A 20,360-nucleotide genomic window follows, 5' to 3' on the forward strand; every position below is an offset into this window, starting at 1 on the left:
GTTTGGGTTGTGGGGGTAAGACCCACGCAAACACGGGGAGAATGTGCAAACTCCACACGAACAGTGACCCGGGGCCGGGATTGTGAGGCAGCAGTGCTAACCACTGCACCGCTGTGCCATTGTTTACGATGTGACCTTTGATTTCCATCACTTTGCCAAACAGGATTAATCAACGATGCATTGGTCATCACAACATTTGACATTAGGGAATGTATTCACTGGTTTCCGTGTGTTTTTTAATGTCCTCATTTCAGTTTTTGATTTGAGAACTCAAGTCTCTAACAATAATCTTTTTATTGTCGTTTGACGCTCGTCGCCCACAGCTACGATGCTGTTAGTTGAATCGGACGTGAACAGTCTGACCATGTGCCTTTCCAAGATGCATCAGTAATGTTCAGTCAGTTGGAATATTCTCTTTATCCTCCAGCAGATGTTTTTCAACATTACTTGTGAGAGAGTGTGGACAACTTTCAAAAGCTTTATTCAGAGTGTTTGTAAAACAAGAGACGTTATGCATGAAAGTGAGGCTGGGGGATGGCTACTGATTACATATCTGTTCTAACTTATGTTCGACAAGCTTCAGTAAGTGCATTAAGCTGAAAAATAAGATTTCCTTGTGCTCATGTCAGCTACATTTTTTTTTTTACGTTGAATTTTGAACAAACAATCTATCCCACCAGCACTTTTCTTTGGACACTCAGCAATTGTAACAATCCTAATCTGTGTGAACCAGAGTGGCTTTCCTCATTCCATTTAGACATTAGAACATTACAGCGCAATACAGGCCCTTCGGCCCTCGATGCTGTGCCGACCTGTGAAACCAATCTAAAGCCCATCTACACTATTCCCTTATCATCCATATGTTTATCCAATGACCATTTAAATGTCCTGAATGTTGGTGAGTCCACTACTGTTGCAGGCAGGACATTCCATGCCCTTACCACTCTCCGAGTAAAGAACCTACCTCTGACATCTGTCCTATATCTATCTCCCCTCAATTTAAGGCTATGTCCCCTCATGCTAGCCATCACCATCCGAGGGAAAAGGCTCTCACTGTCCACCCTATCTAATCCTCTGATCATCTTGTATGCCTCTATTACATGGTCCACTCCCGCCAGTGGCGATCTTATGGTGGGCTGGTCTAACACTGGCTGCAACTGGATGCAGCTTAGATTAGAAAGGTACTCCAAACCTTGAAGTTAGTTCAATCAGATTTATTGAACTAATAGCACAGTTAGCACAGTTCTCTGTGAGTTCGACTCTCTGCTAACTTAAGTGTGGTTACCCTAACTGACTGAAGCAGTCTAACTCTCAGCCACGTGGTGGAGGTGTGAGATTGTAACAACACCCTTGACTGACTCTCCAGATGTTCATTTGGATTTCTTTTATTAAGAAAACAAGCGTGTCCCATTTTGAAAACTCACGTTTTGGGAAAGTGAAGAGGATGAGAAGGAAATAGATTGAGGGTAAGGGGACCTCTGGACTCGGCATGCACCACTGCAAGGTGGACGGAGAGTTAAAGGCGAGGTGGGTGACAGTGGAGTGAATGGCTGGAAACTGGTTTTTGAGGTGCTTGACTAAAGCAGTGGTGGGAGGGAAGATAGTACTGGAAAGGAGGAGCCTGTGGGGATGGAGGTGAAGCATAAACAATGGAAGGAGGTGTGATGAATGTCGGAGTTTCAGTTATATTGTATTATATATAGTTGGTGCAGTAAGGGTTAAAAACCTGCGTTAGTGTGTGTGACTGCCGCAATCATGTTTTTTAAAATCCTGGTGTGAAAGACAGCCAGGCTTTTTGGAGTCAGATGTGCAATTAAAGCATTGTAAAAGTTTGGGTGCATCGACTTTTATTTGGATTAAGAGGGGTCACTGGGGAGTAGAGCCATTGTGTTCAGCTTAGTAAGGTGACGTACTTAATGGGAGGAGCCAGGTGTTGCGGCAGTCAGGTGTTGAGGTCGTCAGGGTTAGTTTCTGGCTGGAAGGTGAGCTGAGAAAGTTCTGAAGAAATACAGCCAGAGATTCTGCGTTGTTCTGTCAAGGTGCCCAAGCTATTTCTTTCAATCAGTCTCAAAAGATCTCTCTTTCTCAAAGTGGAATGTCCAAGACATCTCTTTACAGCAAGTAGTTCAATTCCGGCTTCGGGTGACCTGATTGTGTGAGTCTGCACTTTCTCCACGTGTGTGCATGGGTTTCCTCCGGGTGCTCCGGTTTCCTCCCACAGTCCAAAGATGTGCAGGTTAGGTGGATTGGCCATGCTAAATTGCCCCTTAGTGTACAAAAGGTTAGATGGGGTGACTGGGTTACGGGGATAGGGTGGAGGCCTGGGCTTGAATAGGGTGCTCTTTCCAAGGGCCGGTGCAGACGGGATGGGCCAAATGACGTGCACTGTAAATTCTATGATTCTATAAGTATTCCTGAGTCTGCTAACTGTATTTAAAAGTGGATTGAGACCTGAGATGGGTTTTTTGTTTGAGTGGGAATAAAGAAAGCAGTTAAGGGTTATCGTGTCTCTGTATCGATTCACATTGTGTCGGGGGTTATTGTAAGCTATTTTCTTGCGTGATGTTAAAGATATTTTAATGCTGTGTTAGTAATAAAGTTTGTTTAATATACCATATCCCTATTTTGTGTGCCATCAAAGTATCCTTTCCTCACAGCCTTACAAAATTAAAATAAAATATTGAAGTTTCAGTCCAGTACCCGAGCCACTGTTATGGTCAGGTCCGGGATCGTAATAGATGGGATGGCAAGGGAGTCATTGAGGGCCACATTCTCCCCCTCAATTGCTCCTGAAAATATGGCCATCTGATTGTTTTCTCTGCCCTGCCGTGACACCTGAACGTTAAGATCAAAAATGATGTGGGACACAAAGAAACAAATAGATTTGGATATTGCTGACGAGAGAGACATGTTACAGAAGCTTTTCATCTTGTTACTCATCAGGGCAAACACAAGAATGCCAAATTTCATTTGATCACAACATTTTATAAAGAAATCGAACTGGGATAAGGAGAGAAACAAACAGGACAAACAGTGATACAGGGTCAGGGAGACGACCCATAAAACTAATGTCAAAGGAGCCATTGTTGCAAAGAGTCTATATTTTGATTTCAAATTCGACACAGTTTCTATTTGGGTGGCTGCCTGCAGGTAAACAAAATGTCCTTATTTGGTCTTAATTGGTGCAAATACAAGATTGTGGCTTCCTGCAGGTAGTTGGGTCAGAATAGTTGGAGCTCTGGCTACATTGTAAGTGTCCCATGCTCGACCAGTTTGCTAACATTGGGGATTCAGAATGGAAAGATGTTGTATGTCCCAGCAGCAAGAGGGTTAAGTACTCGCTAAAATGTTATACAGGGCAGGAGAAAGGAGATGAGATTTAGACTTGAATTTCGGAGTACACCTGTTGAGAATGGTTTGATGGGGTTTCCCCCAGTTTTAGGTTTATTGCTCCTATGGTCTTTGAAATGAAATGTTAGAGTGAGGCCCCTTCTAAACCCCTCAGGCGGGCATAGAAGATCCCGTGACCATTATTTCAATGAAGAGCAGGGGAGTCCTCATCGGTGTCCTGGGCCCAATATTTACCCTTCAATCACCATCTCAGACAGAATATCGCATTGCTGTTTGAGGGAGCTTGCTGTGTGCAAATTAGCTGCTGCGTTTCCTATATGATGACAGTGACAAAACTTTGCAGGTATTTCATTGGCTAATGTCTTGTGGTCGTGAAAGGTACTATGTGAATGCAAGTTCTTTCCCTTTCTGAATTGTAAATTATGTTCCAGTTCTATAATTGTAGACAAAACCCAGTATTACAATATCAGGTTATATATTACTAATAACAGAAAATGCAAAAAAATATACAGTTCAGGCAACATCTGGAAGAAGACTAAGTGTTCGGTTTTGACTCTTCAATAGAATTAGTAAAATCTATTATTGCCCTAGCTCAAATCATGCAATTCACGTACAGAAAATGCACTCTTATGATAACCACGTGATTTGGAGCACCACAAATAGGATTGTGTTTGAAGGAAGCTACCCCAGGGGGTCAGGCAAATCACATTCACGGAGAGCGGTGGCATGGTGGTATTGTCACTGGTCTAGTAATCCAGAGACCCAGGGTAATACTCTTGAGGACCCAGGCCACCAGAGAAATTTGAATTTAATAAATATCTGGGATTAAAAGTCTAATGATGATCATGAAACCATCATTGATCGTTGTACAAACCCATCTGGTTCACTGATGCTCTTCGGGGAAGGAAATCTGCCGTCCTTACCTGGTCTGGCCTACACGTGACTCCAGGTTCACAACAATGTGGTTGATTCTTAAAAATGCCCTCTGAAACACACAGTTCAAGGGTAATTAGGGTGGGTAATAAATGCTGGCTCAGCCAGCGACATCCACATCCCCATGGACATTTTGTTTTAAAAATTCCATTATTGAGCCAGATAAAGGTCAGTCTAAAATAACTGTCCATTATTTGTCAGCAAATAAGGGGAACATCAGGCGAGGGGATAAACACATGTTTCACCTCAAATATCTAATGGTTGCTGTCTGAGTTTTACTGCTCTGGCATTAGCTTTGCAAAAGCAGCATCCTGAATTTCAGCATAAAGTTTCTGTATTTGTGCAGTTGACAGGAATGAATTTCGCCAACATAAAGCTGCCTTTTCGTGAGAAGCGTCGCCCCCACAACCCAAAAATGTGCAGGGTAGGTGGATTGGCCACGCTTAATTGCTCCTTAATTGGAACAAAAATGAATTGGGTACTCTAAATTTAAAAAAAAAACACAAATGTGGAGTCTCATTCCTTCAGGTTTTAATTGTTATTGGAAATTTTGAAGACAACGAATTAAAATGGTCAAGAAACATTTTGACTTTATCCCCATCCTTTTCTCGCTCTCTTAATCCAATTTTTCTTTCCCTCCCTTTGGGCGGGATTTTCCAGCTCCCCCTGTGGGGGGGGGGGGTCTTTCCAGTCCCAACAAAGCCAATGGACATTTGAACGCCTGGCCGCATTTTCCGGCCCTACCACAACGGGGCTGTAAAATGCCGCCCTTTATTTCTCTTTCTGCAACTGACCTGGCGTTGAATTCATCCACTCTGATGTACACTCCCTTCCTCGGACCCAGCACTCCGTATTTCTCAATCCTTCAATCTTTTGGTTAAAGACAGTCACGGTTGCATGTTCTCTTCACTCAGCTCCCAATGCTTGTAATATCAATATCAGATTGCACCTCCAATAATTGGCCAAGCTAAACATTTAATAAGCTAAAATTGCAAGGGGAAAGGCTAAATACTGGCAGGCGACTTTAGGTACCCTTCTGGAGTAACATCTGGGCCATTACACTTTACTCAAAGTGGAACTCGCTGCCACAGGGAGTGGCTGAGGTGAATAATATAGAAAAGCTGCATTTAAGGGGAAGATAGATGAACACATCAGGGGGAAAAGGAATAAAAGATATAGCAACAGCTTTAGATGACATAAGGTGGTAGGAGGTTCATGTGGACCTATTGTGCTGAGAAGTTCTATGTAATTAATCTTCACTTTCACACTTCAACGGCTTTTGCAGTTCTGCTTTGTTTTGTTACCTAGGATGGTTCCATGATGTGTTTATCTTCTGGTTAAATGCAAAGCAGCATGAAATTCTACAGCATTAATGGCTAAAATCAGTCCTATAACATGGACCCTAACATCACTTATTCCCTCCCTACCTCAGCTCATTTGCTGCTAACTTCCTCCGTTGTCTTCACCTCTCATCTTGATGATTCCAATGCTGAGCTCACATCGGCGTTTACAGCACAGGAGGCCATTCGGCCCATCAAGTCCACGCCGGTCAACAAACATATCGTCCACCTTGTATACATTTCAGCTCCTGCAGGATTCTGCTGTCGGTACCCAAACTTTACACCACGTCCCATTCGCCCATCTCCTTGTTGCTCACTGATCTCTATTGCCTCCCAGTCGGGCAACATCCTTGATTTTAAAATTCTCATCCTCCTCTTCAAATCTCTCAATGGCCTTGTCCCCCTGTAGCTGGGGAGGGGGGGGGGGGGCAAGGAGATAGATCCTGATCTCTGGGATTTTTGCACTCCCCCAATTCTGGGGTGCGATCTAATGGACATGCTGTGCCTGAAAAGTAGCTCGCCGTGGCGTAACCGATAGAAGCTGAGAGACCCCGCTCCTGAGATCTATCCGGCTCGCAATGCCTCGCGAGATCCAATGCAATCTCTCCAGACGTTGCCATGTAAATCATGCCTAATGTGGATGGGATCACCTTTTGGCAGATCTGCATATTAGAGCGAGACAGCTGGCCTCACTTCAATGTGCAGATTCCTGAGGTACCTGTGCCATGGGATCTATCTCCTTCGCCTCTGAGACCTTGGGCGAGCGCTGTTCAGACAAACAGGGACCAAATGGATTGGCACTCCTTTATTAAAAGTTAACTAATATGGAACCTTACACTGTTCCCGAGAATAAGGTATTAAACATTATTTGTATTATGCTAAAGGTGTCAGGCAAACACTTATTGCACAAACTTCTCCCTCAACCAGGAATACAGCTGGGATCAAATAACTTTTTGGAGCTCTGTTTCTGAGACCCCTGGTACAAAGATATTTCCTGTCCATACATGCTTGGTATTTTCCACACACATGTTGTATCCACCCCCCCCCCCCCCCCCCCCCCTCCCTCCTCCATCTCTGGCTGTCAGGCCAGAGTCAAGGTTTAAACATTCAGGGTTAATGACTGAAGCTGTCAATATCCCCTGGAGCCCTGAAAAACTTTAAAGTTTTGAAAAAAGTTGATCTAGGTCGAATTTTTCTTTTTTTTTTAAAAAAAATCCAGAAGCAGTTTTAGTCGGGGGGTCTTTAAAAAAAACCCCCAATGCTGCTTTGTGAAGGGTCAAAGACTTGCTCTGAAAGTTGACTGGTTTGTCTTGATGCCAACTCTGGTAACACAATCCCAAAGTGGCCGGGAGTTATTTTAAAACTATTCCACTTTGGAAAACAAGGGGTGGGTTAAAGAAAAAAAAAGTTGGGAAAGTGGGACGTGCTGCAACTTGGGAGAGAGTGATCCATTTCCTAAGAGGCAGCTCCTTGCAAAAATGGCCTTTTGAGTGAATTGTATTTGTTTTGGAGGGGAGGAGGAGGGGGGGAGAGAAAGAGAGCCAGAGATTTGCTCAAAGTCACAGCAAAAATCAACAGGGAGGGAGGGAAACGTTTCCCTCTTTCCCCTTGTTGGGGGGTGCTGATCCATGAGAACAGAGCCCAGCCCTGTGTGTGTGTGTCTGCCTCTCTCTCTTGCCCCCGCTGCCGATGTCACTGCCAGTGGTGCTACCCACCTCCTGCTGCCCGGTGCAGGCTCCCTCGGCGGGCGGGGAGACGGCGCTCCGCGGCCGGCCTCGCTGTGTGTCCTGGCCCGGGGCTCTGCAACCGGGCAGCGGCTGCAGCGCCGGCCCGGCTCGCCAGCCGCTCGCCTGCCCGCTCTACGGACGCTCCCTCTTCGCCCTGGGACTGCTCCAGATCGCGCTGGGCTTCTCCATCGTTTCTCTCAGCTTCGGGGCTCTGTCCCTCACCGAGTCCCCCAACGTCAGGAATTCCTGTCCCTTCTGGGCCGGCTCCTCGGTGAGTTCAGCAACTAACTCTTTTTAAAAATAGACTTTTTAAAAAGTTTGACACCGAATTAACTCTTTGCTCTGCTGCCCCCCCCCCCCCAAAATAAACTTTTAAAAAAGTTTGACACCAAATTAACACTTTGTTGTGCCCCCCAAAATAAACTTTTTTTAAAGTTTGACACCAAATTAACACTTTGCTGTGCCCCCTCAAAATATTTTTTAAAAAAGTTTGACACCGAATTAACTCTTTGCTGTGCCCCCCCAATAAATAAACTTTTTTAAAAGTTTGATACCTAATTAACTCTTTGCTGAGTCCCCTCAAAAAAACTTTTAGAAGAAGAAATTGCTTATTGTTACAAGAAGGCTTCAAATAAAGTTACTGTGAAAAGCCCCTAGTCGCCACATTCGGGCACCTGTTTGGGGAGGCTGGTACAGGAATTGAACCGTGCAGCTGGCCTGCCTTGGTCTGCTTTCAAAGCCAGCAATTTAGCCCTGTGCTAAACCAACTCCTCTTTTAAAAAAGTTTGACACCTAACTAACTCTTTGCTATACCCCTCCAAAATAAACTTTTTTTAAATGTTTGACAACAAATTAATGCTTTGCTGCACCCCCCGAAAAAAAGTCTTTAAAAAGTTTGACACCTGATTAACTATTTGCTGTACCACCCCAAAATAAACTTTTTTTAAAGTTTGACACTTAATTAACTCTTTGCTGTACCCCCCCAAAAAAACTTATTAAAAGGTTTGACAGCGAATTAACTCTTTGCTGTACCCCTAAAAGACTTTTTTAAAAGTTTGGTACGGAATTAACTCTTTGCTGTACCCCCTCCCGCCCCACTGCTGTTCCCAATTTCTGGATTTTGTCCTGGAGCCTGTTGCATTTTGTAATCTGATTGCCTCTGGTCCAGTTCAAGGACAGATGGACTTGCATTTATATAGCGCCTGTCACCACCTCCGGCCGTTCCCAAAGTGCTTGACAGCCAATTAAGTCCTTTTGAAGTGTAGTGTAAGAAACACCCACAGCCAATTTGTGCACAGGACAGCCCCACGCTCTTGATCTACGGGCATTCGGGGCAGGGAAGGCGGAGGACCTCCTCGTGAACCTGCTCCTGGGCCTAGTGAAACTTGCCATTAACAGGACCAGGCAGCGGGGGGGGCCAAGGGGGTTGTCCAACCAGACTGTCTGCCCCTCTTCCGCGGCTTCATTCGTGGCCGGGTGTCCCTGGAGAGGGCACATGCGGTGTCCACGGGCACACTCGAGGCCTTCCATGCTCGAAGGGCACCGCGGGGGTTGGGCTGCTTTATCGACCCTTGTTTTCACATTTTGATTTGATGCTTTTCAGTTTTATTTTTGGGCTGTGCTCCTACTTAGAGTGGCCCCTTTTGATTTGACCTTCAGTTGATTTCTGTTCTATTCAGTTGATAAACCCTGAAATACCAATTTGCGCACAGAAAGCTCCCACAAGCAGCAGTGTGATCATGACCAGATAATCTGTTTATTTTGTGATTTAAAAAAATATATAAATTTAGAGTACCTAATTCGTTTTTTCCCAATTAAAGGGAAATTTAGCGTGGCCAATCCACCCACCCTGCACATCTTTGGGTTGTGGGGGTGAGATCCACGCAGACACGGGGAGAATGTGCAAACTCCACACGGACAGTGACCCAGAGCTGGGTTTGAACCCGGGTCCTTGGCTCCGTGAGGCAGCAGTGTTAACCACTGGGCCACCGCGACGCATCCTTTTTTTGTGATGTTCAGCATTATGGTATCTTTTCATAACATCGGGCAGACTGGCCTGCTTCTGTGTTATACATTCTGTGCAACAATTTGGTCCTAACCTCTTGCCCCTTTGCAATGCTCTCATTGACTCAGTATGCTCTAAATTAGAATCTTACAGCATAGATGGAGGCCATTCAGCCCATCATGACACATGCTGGCTCTTTGAAAGCACTATCTAATTGGTCCCACTACCTCTGCTTCCTAATCGCTCTGCAAATTGCAATGTTATTTATTCCATTCTGCCTCGTATTCTGTTGCCTTTGAACAATATCTGCAGACATTATCCTCACGTAGCATTTACATTTACAGGCGCCAGTTACATTTGCGCAGTTTTAGTTTGCCTCGTGATGTGTGTTTCTGAGCTTCTTTGCCAACATTGCAGCGGACGTGCTTCAGATACTCAGCTGCAAAGTACAATTTCCATTTTAATTTGCGATTGATATCTTTTTTAATTGTGAACTCGGAAATTTAAGTTGAGAATTGTTGGATGGTATCATGATATTAATGTGCCTGCGAGACCCATGTTGCTTTGTCAAGGAGGATGCCTGCGATATTCCCAATCGGTTTCACAGAATAACAGGAACCTGTGTGGGACGATAACAGAATTTCTGGAAATTTATGGCACATTGCTCAGCATCTAAAAGAAAGAGCCATGTCTCACTGGGCAGCCAGTCTGCCTCTGAGTCAGAGGCTTGCGTGTTTGAGCCTCACCCTGGAGACTTGAACACAAAAACCCAAGTTGACACTCGCGGTGCAGCCCTGTGGGAGTGCTGCACTGTCGGGAGCTGCTGCCCAGTCATTCCAGCTGGGTGCAGAAGATCCCGTATGGAGGAGAACTGAAGAGTTCCCCACAGTGCTCCGACCAATATTTAGCCCGTCAACCAACAGCATTTAATAAAAGCAGATAATGCATTGCTGTTTGTAGGAGATTATACTGAAGGGAATGTCCTGAGGTTGAGAAAGGCGCTATATAAATGCAATTTTTTTTTCTCTTGTAGAACCCAAAGTGCTTCACAAGCAGTGAAACACATTTTAAAGTGCAATGTAGGAACACAGCGGGCAATTCACACACCACAAGATCACACAAACAATCTTTGATTATGGCTGGACGATTTATTTTAGTGATTTTGGTTGAGGGACAAACATTGGGCCGAGGAGAACGAGGATGAACTCTCCCCGTACCAATTTGAAAGGGAGTTGTCTAATCTTTTATGCCCACTTGAGAGGGCAGACAGGGTGTCGGTTTAGTGTCTCGTTCGAACGAGGGCGTCTTCAACTTGGTCGAGTGGTGCACTGGGAGCACCTTGACCTGTGTGCGCAAGTTCCTGGAGTGGAACCTGAATCTGCAACGCTCTGACTCAGAGGCAAGAGAGTTAAGCTCTGAGTCACGGGTGACAGATAGTGAACTGAGTACAGTGAAGCTGGAAATGCAAGGTAGGTGATTACCCCATCGTAGGGCTGAGCAATTAAAGATTAGTTGGGAGGACAACTGGTGGAGGTGGCATGTCAACATTGCTACATACCAGCAACAAGAGGACTTACTGGTTGGTTTAATACTTTAGAAGTTGGTTTAAAACAAACTGGGAATAGGTGAAACCATCTACAGCGGTTATCTCAGACTGTGAGAAGACACTAGAGAAGACAGGGAAGAAGAGAAACTGTTCCAGAAATAAATGGATTAAGGTCAAAATCCTGGAACTCCCTCCCTAACAGCACTGCAGGTCTACCTACACCACGTGGACTGCAGCGGTTCAAGAAGGCAGCTCACTACCACCTTCACAAGGGCAATTAGGGGTGGACAGTAAATGCTAACCGAGACAGCGATGCCCACCACCCAAGATTGAATTTTAAACAAGAAGTGAAACAAAGTGGAATAAAATGGGGAGATGAGTAAGGTCAGAAAGTCACAGAACGGTCAGCACAGTGGCGCTGTGGGTTAGTACTGCAGTCTCACAGCGCTGAGGTCCCAGGTTCGATCCCGGCTCTGGGTCACTGTCCGTGGGGAGTTTGCACATTCTCCCCGTGTTTGCGTGGGTCTCGCCCCCACAACCCAAAGATGTGCAGGGTAGGGGGATTGGCCACGCTAAATTGCCCCTTAATTAGAAAAAAAAATTAATTGAACACTCTAAATTTATTTTTAAAAAGAAGCTCGCAGAACTGTGGAGTGGCGATGAGGATGAACCAGGAACTCTACTGGAAATTTGAATTGGCGAAGATATTGAGAAGGATACCTGCTGACCTGTTGGGATTAGTTGGAACAGCATAACTGTGGAGCTAGTATCGTAGGATTACATAGAATCAATAGAATCCCTACACTGCAGAAGGAGGCCATTCAGCCCAACGGGTCTGCATTGACCTTCTGAAAGAACACACTGCCTAGCCCCACTGCCCCGCCTTATCCCCATAACCCCACCTAACCTGCACATCTTTGGACACTAAGGGGCAATTTTAGCATTGCCAATCCAGGATTATATGGCATAGAAACAGGCCATTTGGCCCAACCAGTCCATGCCAACATTTTTGCTCCACTTGAACCTCCTCCCATCTTTTCTCATCTAAATCCGTCATTGTACCTCTCTTTTCCCTTCTCCCTCAAATGTTTCCCTAACTTCCCTTTAAATGCATCTATACTGTTTCCTTCCACCGGCCCACATTCTCACCACTCTCTGGGTGGCACGGTGGTTAGCACTGCTGCCTCACAGCTCCAGGGTCCCGGGTTCAACACCATCCTCTGGTCACTGTGCGGAGTTTGCACGTTCTCCCTATGTCTCAGTGGGTTTCCTCTGGGTGCTGTGGTTTCCTCCCACAATCCAAAGATGTGCGGGTTAGGTGGATAGGCCATGCTAAATTGCCCCCTTGGTGTCCAAAGATTAGGTGGGGTTACTGGGTTACAGGGGTAGGGTGGAGAGAGCTTAAGTAGGTTGCTCTTTTAAGAGCCAGTCTAGACTTGATGGGCCGAATGGCCTCCTTCTGCACTGTAAATTCTATGATTCTCAGAAATTTCTGCTCCATTCCCGATTGGATTTCTCAGCGGCTATCTTATAACGACGACCTGTAGCTCTGCACTTCCCCACAAGAGAAAACATTTTCTCTGCGTCCACTCTTCAGAACTTTATAAACCCCTATGGGGTAAGCCCTCAGCCCTCGTTTTTCAAGAGGAAAGAGACTCAGCCTGTCAATTAGTTACTGATATGTAAACCCACACATCTGGTATCGACCTTGTAAATCTTGTCCGCACCTTTCTCTCATGCCTCTTTAGCCTCTTTTGTCATGTAACAGCTCTAATGTATGAAAACATCAGAATACACTTCAGACAAATGAACACTGTGCCCATAGTCAATACCATCATGGCACAGAAAGAGGCCATTCGGCCAATTAACTTCATGTTGGCCCTCTGCAGAGCAATCCAGTCAGTCCCACTCCCCCGATCTATACCCATCTCCCACCAGGTTTATTCCCCTCAAGCGCCCGTCTACCTTTCTTCAAAATCATTCATGGGAATTGCCATTCATTGTGTAAAAAAGTTTTTCCTACATTCGCCTTGCATCTCCAGCCCAAAAGCTTAAACCTGTACCTCAGCGAATGGGGGCAGTTTTTCTCTTGCCTAGTTGATTTGAACCGGCCACGATCTCGTACACCTCTATCAAATCTCCCCCTCAATCTCCTTTGCCTTTGAGGAGGACAACCTCAGTTTCTCCAACCCAAACCTTGTATCTAAAATTTGTCTCACCGGCAAATGGTGTGTTTTCAGATTCTTTTTTGTCTGAAAATTGTTGCTGTGGTGATATGCATCACCGTTAATACACAAGGGGTTAATGTAAATACACTAAGACTAAGTGAACACTAGAGGGAGCTCCAGAGACATCATGACGTGCAGACATACAGCTAATGAACATAGAATAGGACACGACCAATGGGCAGTCAAGACACCCAGAGGTGACACTACCACAAGGGGGCATTACACAACCCATATAAAAGGACAGGGTACACATGCTCTGTCTCTTTCCACAGGCGACACTTAGAGAGTAGGACAGGGGCAGATCAGAAGCATCACACCCACCGCATGGCTTAGAGCAGACTGGTTAGTTAGACTGAGTTACTACAGCAGGATTAGCAGGAGAGTTGAACTCTTAGAGAACTGTGCTAATGGTTCAATAAATCACATTGAACTTACTTCAACGTCTGGAGTATCTTTTGGTCAAAGCTGCATCGAGTTGCAGCCTGTGTTATCCCAGAGTACATAACACAACAGTTGGGAACGCAGGAAATAGGGAGCAGATCATTCTGCTGTTTACAGAACTGCTGAAGTGCTCAAAAGACAAGGTGCTAATAGCAAAAACAATAACAACTACTTGCATTTATATAGCGGCATTATCAGAGTTAAACACCACAAAGCAATTCACCTGAGGTGTCACAGGCTAAATCAAACTCATACCCGAAGAAGAAGTGTTTCTACAATTGTGCAGGGTTTTGGTGAGACCACATCTGGAGTACTGGCCGCATTTGTGGTCTCCACATTTAAGAAAGGATAGAATAATAGAATTCCTAAAGTGCAGAAGGAGGCTATTTGGCCTATCGAGTCAGCACCGACCCTCCGTAAGAGCACCCTACCATTTTTAAAATTCATGTATGGGATGTGGGCGTCGTTGGTTAGGTCCAGCATTTATTGTCCATCCCTAGTTGTCCTTGAGAAGGTGGTGGTGAGCCGCCGCCTTGAACCGCTGCTGCCCACATGGTGTAGGTACACCCGCTGTGCTGTTAGGGAGGGAGTTCCAGGATTTTGACCCAGCAACAGGGAAGGAACGGCCAATACATTTCCAAGTCAGGGTGGTAAGTGACTTGGAGGGGAACCTCCAGATGGTGGGGTTCCCAGGTATCTGCTGCTCGTGTCCTTCTAGGTGGTAGTGGTTGTGGGTTTGGAAGGTGCTGTTTGAAGAATCTTGGTGAGTTCCTGGAATGCATCTTGTAGATGGTGCACACGGCTGCCAATTTTCATCGGTGGTGGAGGGTTTGAATGTTTGTGGAATGGGGAGCAATCAAGCGGGCTGCTTTGTCCTGGATGGTGTCGAGCTGCTTAGGTTCATTCCCCACCCTATCCCCGTAACCCCATCTAACCTTTTGATATTAAGGGGCAATTTAGCATGGTCAATTCACCTAACCTGCACATCTTTGGACTGTGGGAGGCAACTGGAGCACCCGGAGGAAACCCATGCAGACACGGGGAGCGTGTGCAGACTCCACACAGACAGTGACCCAAAGTCAGAGTCGAACCTGGGTTCCTTGCGCTGTGAGGCAGCAATGCTAACCACTGTGCCACCCATAATTGCATTGGAGGTAGTTCAGCAAAGGTTCATCACATTGTCTTCTTCATATTATTAATAATAATCTTTATTATTGTCACAAGTGGGCTTACATTAACACTGCAATGCAGTTACTGTGAAAAGCCCCGGGCGCCACACTCCGGCCCCTGTTCGGGTACACGGAGGGAGAATTCAGATTGTCCAAATTACCTAACAAGCATGTCTTTAGGGACTTGTGGGAGGAAACCGGAGCACCCGGAGGAAATTATAATAGTACCTTGAAATTTGGTGTTCCTTTGGGAGGCCTCATTGTTGGGGGGATGTGCAGGGGGTTACAATTTGTTAAGGCAATGTGAGGGCCAAGGTAAAATGTCCAAATGATTTGTATAATTCAGTTTTGTATCGCTTTATACTTGCGGCTGCGAGACCATTTGCAGATCAGTGTTTGGGATGTTGGATGTGAGCAGTCCTTTCCTGTTACAGATGTTACCGGGATTGTCGGTGTGGGGTGAAAGGTTTTTTTGTGTGAGAAGGTGGGTTGGTCAGGGTCAGTGTTCTCAGAATAAGGCAGTAGGGAGATGGGTGGTCATATCAGAGCATACTTGTGTTCAGTCACGTCGAGAGTAGAAGGTGCTGTGTATGTGGCAGTAAAGTATCGTACTTGGCTTCTAGCATGAGAATACCTACCTCAGGCACTTCCATTGTATGGATATTTTAAAAAAACAGCACATCTGGTGGACTGACTGGATCACCTGATGTAACTTGCTGTTGCACGAGATTGGTATGTATTTCTCCAGTGCATTAACGTAGAGGGTTCCCGAAATGCACAGCTGAGCTTTAGGCAAGGGTGTAGCCGAATGTTCCTTTTGAGGGTGTGGGAGACTTTGGCAGATCGGAGTTATTTACAGAAAGTTCAATTAATTGCACATCACCAATCTCAACAGGAAGATACGATCACTCCTCCTTTCCTCATCAATAAATCCTGTACACAACCAAACATTTGCAGTTTCATTTTCATTTAATTGGATGTCAGGACAATTTTATACAGGTTGAAGCATTAATCATGTTTCCCCAGTGCAACACTTCATAGATCATAGAATTATAGAACCCCTGCAGTGCAGAAGGAGGCCATTTGGCCCATCGAGTCTGCACTGAACTTCCGAAAGAGCAGCCTACCCAGGCCCACTCCCCCATCCTGTAACCCCATAACCCCACCGAACACTTGGGACACTAAGGGGCAATTTAGCATCGCCAATCCACCTAACCTGCACATTTCTGGTTATTCATGAAGGCCCCGTCTTAATCATTTCTGGTTATTCACGAAGGCCCCGTTAAACCACCACCAGTCAACTCGCCTTCTCATCAAAGGGGAAAACGGCCAATGATCATCTGAGATTATGGCGACGTTACCTTTACATCTTTGGACTGTGGGAGGAAACCAGAGCACCCGGAGGAAACCCATGCAGACATGGGGAGAATGTGCAGTCTCCACACAGACAGTGACCCAAGCTGGGAATTAAACCCAGGTCCCTGGCGCTGTGAGGCAGCAGTGCTAACCACTATGCCTGCTCATGTTTTGCCTCTTGGGCTCTGCAATATTTCTTCCATAACTGCACATGAACAACAACACCTTGCATTTGATTGATACCTTTAACATAGTAAAACGTTCCAAGACTCTTCAAAAGAACAGTTAATTAACAATATTTGACACAAAGCCGCGTAAACAGATATTAAGACACGTGACCAAAGGATTGGCCCAAAAAGGCAGGTCTTAAGGAGTTTCTGAGAGGTGTGGAGAAAGGTAGAGAGGCAGATAGGGCTAGGGAGGGAATTCCACAACCTTGGGCCTAGGCAGCAGGTTGCCATTGGTGGAGTGATGGATATTGAGGATGTGCATGAGGTCAGAAATGGAGGACTTGGTGGGTTGTAGGGAATGCAGGAGTTTACAGAGAAAGGGAAGGAGGAAATCGCGAGGAGATTTGAGAATTTTAGGTTTGCTGAATTAGGAACCAATGTGGGTCACACGGGGAGGTGGTGGCGGAGTAGTGTTGCCACTGGATTGGTAATCCAGGGACCAGGATTAATGCTCTGGAGACTTGGGTTTGAATCCCATCAGAGCAGATGGTGCAGTTTGAATCTAATAAAAATCGGGAATGAAAAGTCTGAAACCCACCTGGTTCGCTGGCCTTCCAGACCCATAGCCAAGCCATTCAGTTCAACCGCCGTCAGGGTTAAATGCTGGCTGAGCCAGCGGCGCCCACATCCCATGAATGAATAAAACAAATGAGATATGCAAATATTTTCATTTAGCGGAGAATTCATAGGTCGGTGTCCAAGACCAAGTCCGAATGAGGTCAATGCCCTGCACATTATGAGGTACATCAGCGGACACTAGATTGGAAATATGCTCAAATTCAAAAAAGGAATTTGGGGATGGGAGGCGGCCATTCAGCCCCTCAAACCTGTTGTGTCAGTCAACGAGACCTTGCTTGATCTGTATCTTAAATCCATCCACCCATTGTTTGATTCAGTAACCCTTAACATCCTTTTCTAACAAAAATAACTACAGAGGGCGGGACTTACCGGCTCTACACACCGGCGGGAAATTCCAGTCACATTCCGCCGCCCTGCTTTCTCGGCGGCGAGGGATGTTGTCAACGGGAAATCCCTGTATATCCCGCTAGCGGGCTACCTCCCCCGCCGAAAAACACACGGTGGGGTGATCGGTAAATCCCGCCCAGAGTATTTTGTCTTCCATTCCATGTAAAATAATGGAATTAATGGTGATGGCTAAATTTAGAACATAGAACAGTACAGCACAGAACAGGCCCTACGGCCCTCGATGTTGTGCCGAGCAATGATCACCCTACTCAAACCCACGTATCCACCCTATACCCGTAACCCAATAACCCCCCCCCCCCCCCGAACCTTACTTTTTAGGACACTACGGGCAATTTAGCATGGCCAATCCACCTAACCCGCACATCTTTGGACTGTGGAAGGAAACCGGAGCACCCGGAGGAAACCCACGCACACACGGGGAGGACGTGCAGACTCCGCACAGACAGTGACCCAGCCGGGAACTGAACCTGGGACCCTGGAGCTGTGAAGCATTTATGTTAACCACCATGCTACCGTGCTGCCCGAATTTGCGGGGACTATCTCGATATGAAAATCCTAGTTAGCCGTAGTCAGCATTGATTTGGAAGAAGATCCCATCGGAACTGCTCGCTGCCTTTGAGAAAGTGACTGACCCGATTAGACATTGGGAAATCCAATGACTGGAGGTGGCTGGGACTCTTCATGTCACTTGACAAAGTTCACATGAAAGACAATCTGTTCAAAGTAAAACATAGGGATTGAACATAAATCCTGGGAGTGGATAAGACATTAGCTACAGGGTAGAAAACAATGAATACTCAATAGAGTTATATTTCAGTGGGGGCAAAGTTACCTATCAGCGAAAGGCTTTGGATTGTATGACACAATTCCAAGACTTGTTGATGGAACTGCTGCTCCTAGTTCCCAAAAGAACACCTTGGAATCAATCCTGAGTGGTCAGGTTAGCAAATGTTACAAAACTAGGAGGGGCAGTGCAATTGAAATATGTTTTGTTTCCACGTTATGTGCAGGAAATGTTAATGCCCTCTTATTACAACATATAGTTTGTGTTAATGGGATCGAAGCAAGTCCGTGAAGCTGAAACCAGGACACAGAGCTTTTCTTTATTGAGTGAGTTTATTGACTTTTTGAGTCTCCCAGCTCTCCTCCTACACAAGCCAGTGTCCCAGCGGTCCCCTATTTACACATGCTCAAAGACAATTAATCCACATCTCCTGTTTCTCTTAGCCGCAACAGTGACTTTAACAAAGCGTAACAATATGACGTATGCAGGAAAGGAGAGTAAGATTCGCTTTGTGTTCTGAGAAAGTACTTGTTGTGCAAGGTTATCCTCCCTGTTTGGATGGGTAGTTTTCAGACAGCACTTGCTCCAATTGGGAAGCCTGTAGGCCTTGAGCCTCCTCCCAATAACGGTCCACATATCCCTTGATTCTTTCAGTGCTGAAAGTTCTATTGATTTCAATCTTATATCTACCCAGTGATGGAGCAATCACACCTCTCTGGGGCAGAGAATTCTATTTCTCCTCATCTCAGTTCCAAATGTCTAACCCCTTATCCTAAGACTGTGGGCTGGATTCTTCCGCCCTGCCCACCGCAAGATCGCCATGGGCGGGACGCGGACCGCGTAAAGGCCCACTGACCTCGGGCGGGAATTTCACGTCACCGGGTGGGTGTGGCCGAAGAACCCCGCCCATGTGATTCTTAGTTCTAGACTCTCCGATCAGGGGAAACCGCCTCTCGGTAGAGAGAGTTGGGAAGCTCTGTGCTGATCCATCAAGCCCGTCATAATTTTATATCTTACAGCAGGATTCTCCTAAACTCCAGAGAATATAGGCCCAATCGGATCGATCTCCCATCCCAGAATTGATCTGGTCAACCTTACATTACACCCCTCTCGAAGACAAATTGTGCTTCCTTAAGTAAGGAGACCAAAACTGTGCACAGTGCTCAAGATGCTTTATAAGTGCAACAAGGTCTCTTTACTCTTGTGGGGGAGAGAGAGAGAGAGAGATGAAGGATATCATAGAATTTTATCATAGAATTTACAGAGCAGAAGGAGGCCATTCGGCCCATCGAGTCTGCACCGGCTCTCGGAAAGAGCACCCTACCCAAGGTCAACACCTCCACCCTATCCCCATAACCCAGTAACCCCACCCAACACTGAGGGCAATTTTGGACACTAAGGGCAATTTATCATGGCCAATCGACCTAACCTGCACATCTTTCGACTGTGGGAGGAAACCGGAGCACCCGGAGGAAACCCACGCGGACACGGGGAGAACGTGCAGACTCCGTACAGACAGTGACCCAAGCCCGGAAACGAACCTGGGACCCTGGAGCTGTGAAGCAATTGTGCTATCCACAATGCTACCGTGCTGCCCACGGGGAAGGAGAATTCCAGAACTTAGGCGCAGGCACCTGAAAGCATGGCCCCCAATAAAGGAGCGTTGCAAATTAAGGTTGATTGTTCAATTGCACTTTCCCTGACTGTATGTCTGGACAATGTCCTCAGATTGTTGTTATTTGCCGACAATCGTTTATTAACCTACTTTGAGTAAAAGTCATGGGCGGGATTCTCCTCCTGCCGCACCTGTTTTCCGGGGCGGCGCGCCCTCGCCGGCAGAGGGATCCTCCGTCCCAAAATCCGGTCAATGGGGTTTCCCATTGTGGGCACCCCCACGGTGTCGGGAAATCCGTGGGGGTGAGTGCGTTGCCTGCGAAGCGGAGTATCCCGCCAACGGAAAATCCAGCCGCACATTTCAAAGCAAAAAGAAATGGCATCCAAAATAACATGATTGATTAGATTTGAGAATTGTTCATTCGGAATTCCATGTCTGGTTAATGGCAAAATTGAAAGCATTATTAATTAGACAAACGGTCCAATCTGAACTCATCCACACCATGACGGGAAAGATATCCAAGTATCTACAGAGCAGGCAGGGCAGTAGAGAACAGGGATTAGTAGCTAACCGTACATGTGCATAGATTAGTCGCCAGCTGCCTGGGTTTTGTAGTCAGTATCGAAGGGACAGTACTCAACACTCACC

General features: G+C 46.1%; 1 protein-coding gene across 2 annotated transcripts in view; it reads left to right on the forward strand.

Annotated features, from left to right (window-relative positions):
- The first annotated feature begins 7,038 nt into the window (after positions 1-7,038).
- The window catches only part of fam189a2 (family with sequence similarity 189 member A2), a 115,592-nt gene continuing 102,270 nt past the window's right edge, over positions 7,039-20,360 (forward strand). For both annotated transcript variants that reach the window (XM_038804085.1, XM_038804086.1), the window contains exon 1: positions 7,039-7,622. In XM_038804085.1, coding sequence (XP_038660013.1) covers positions 7,314-7,622 — 309 coding nt within the window. In that variant the 5' untranslated portion in view covers positions 7,039-7,313. The remainder of the gene's footprint in view (positions 7,623-20,360) is intronic.

The sequence above is a fragment of the Scyliorhinus canicula genome, chromosome 8 (assembly GCF_902713615.1).
Source record: "Scyliorhinus canicula chromosome 8, sScyCan1.1, whole genome shotgun sequence".
Taxonomy (NCBI): domain Eukaryota; kingdom Metazoa; phylum Chordata; class Chondrichthyes; order Carcharhiniformes; family Scyliorhinidae; genus Scyliorhinus; species Scyliorhinus canicula.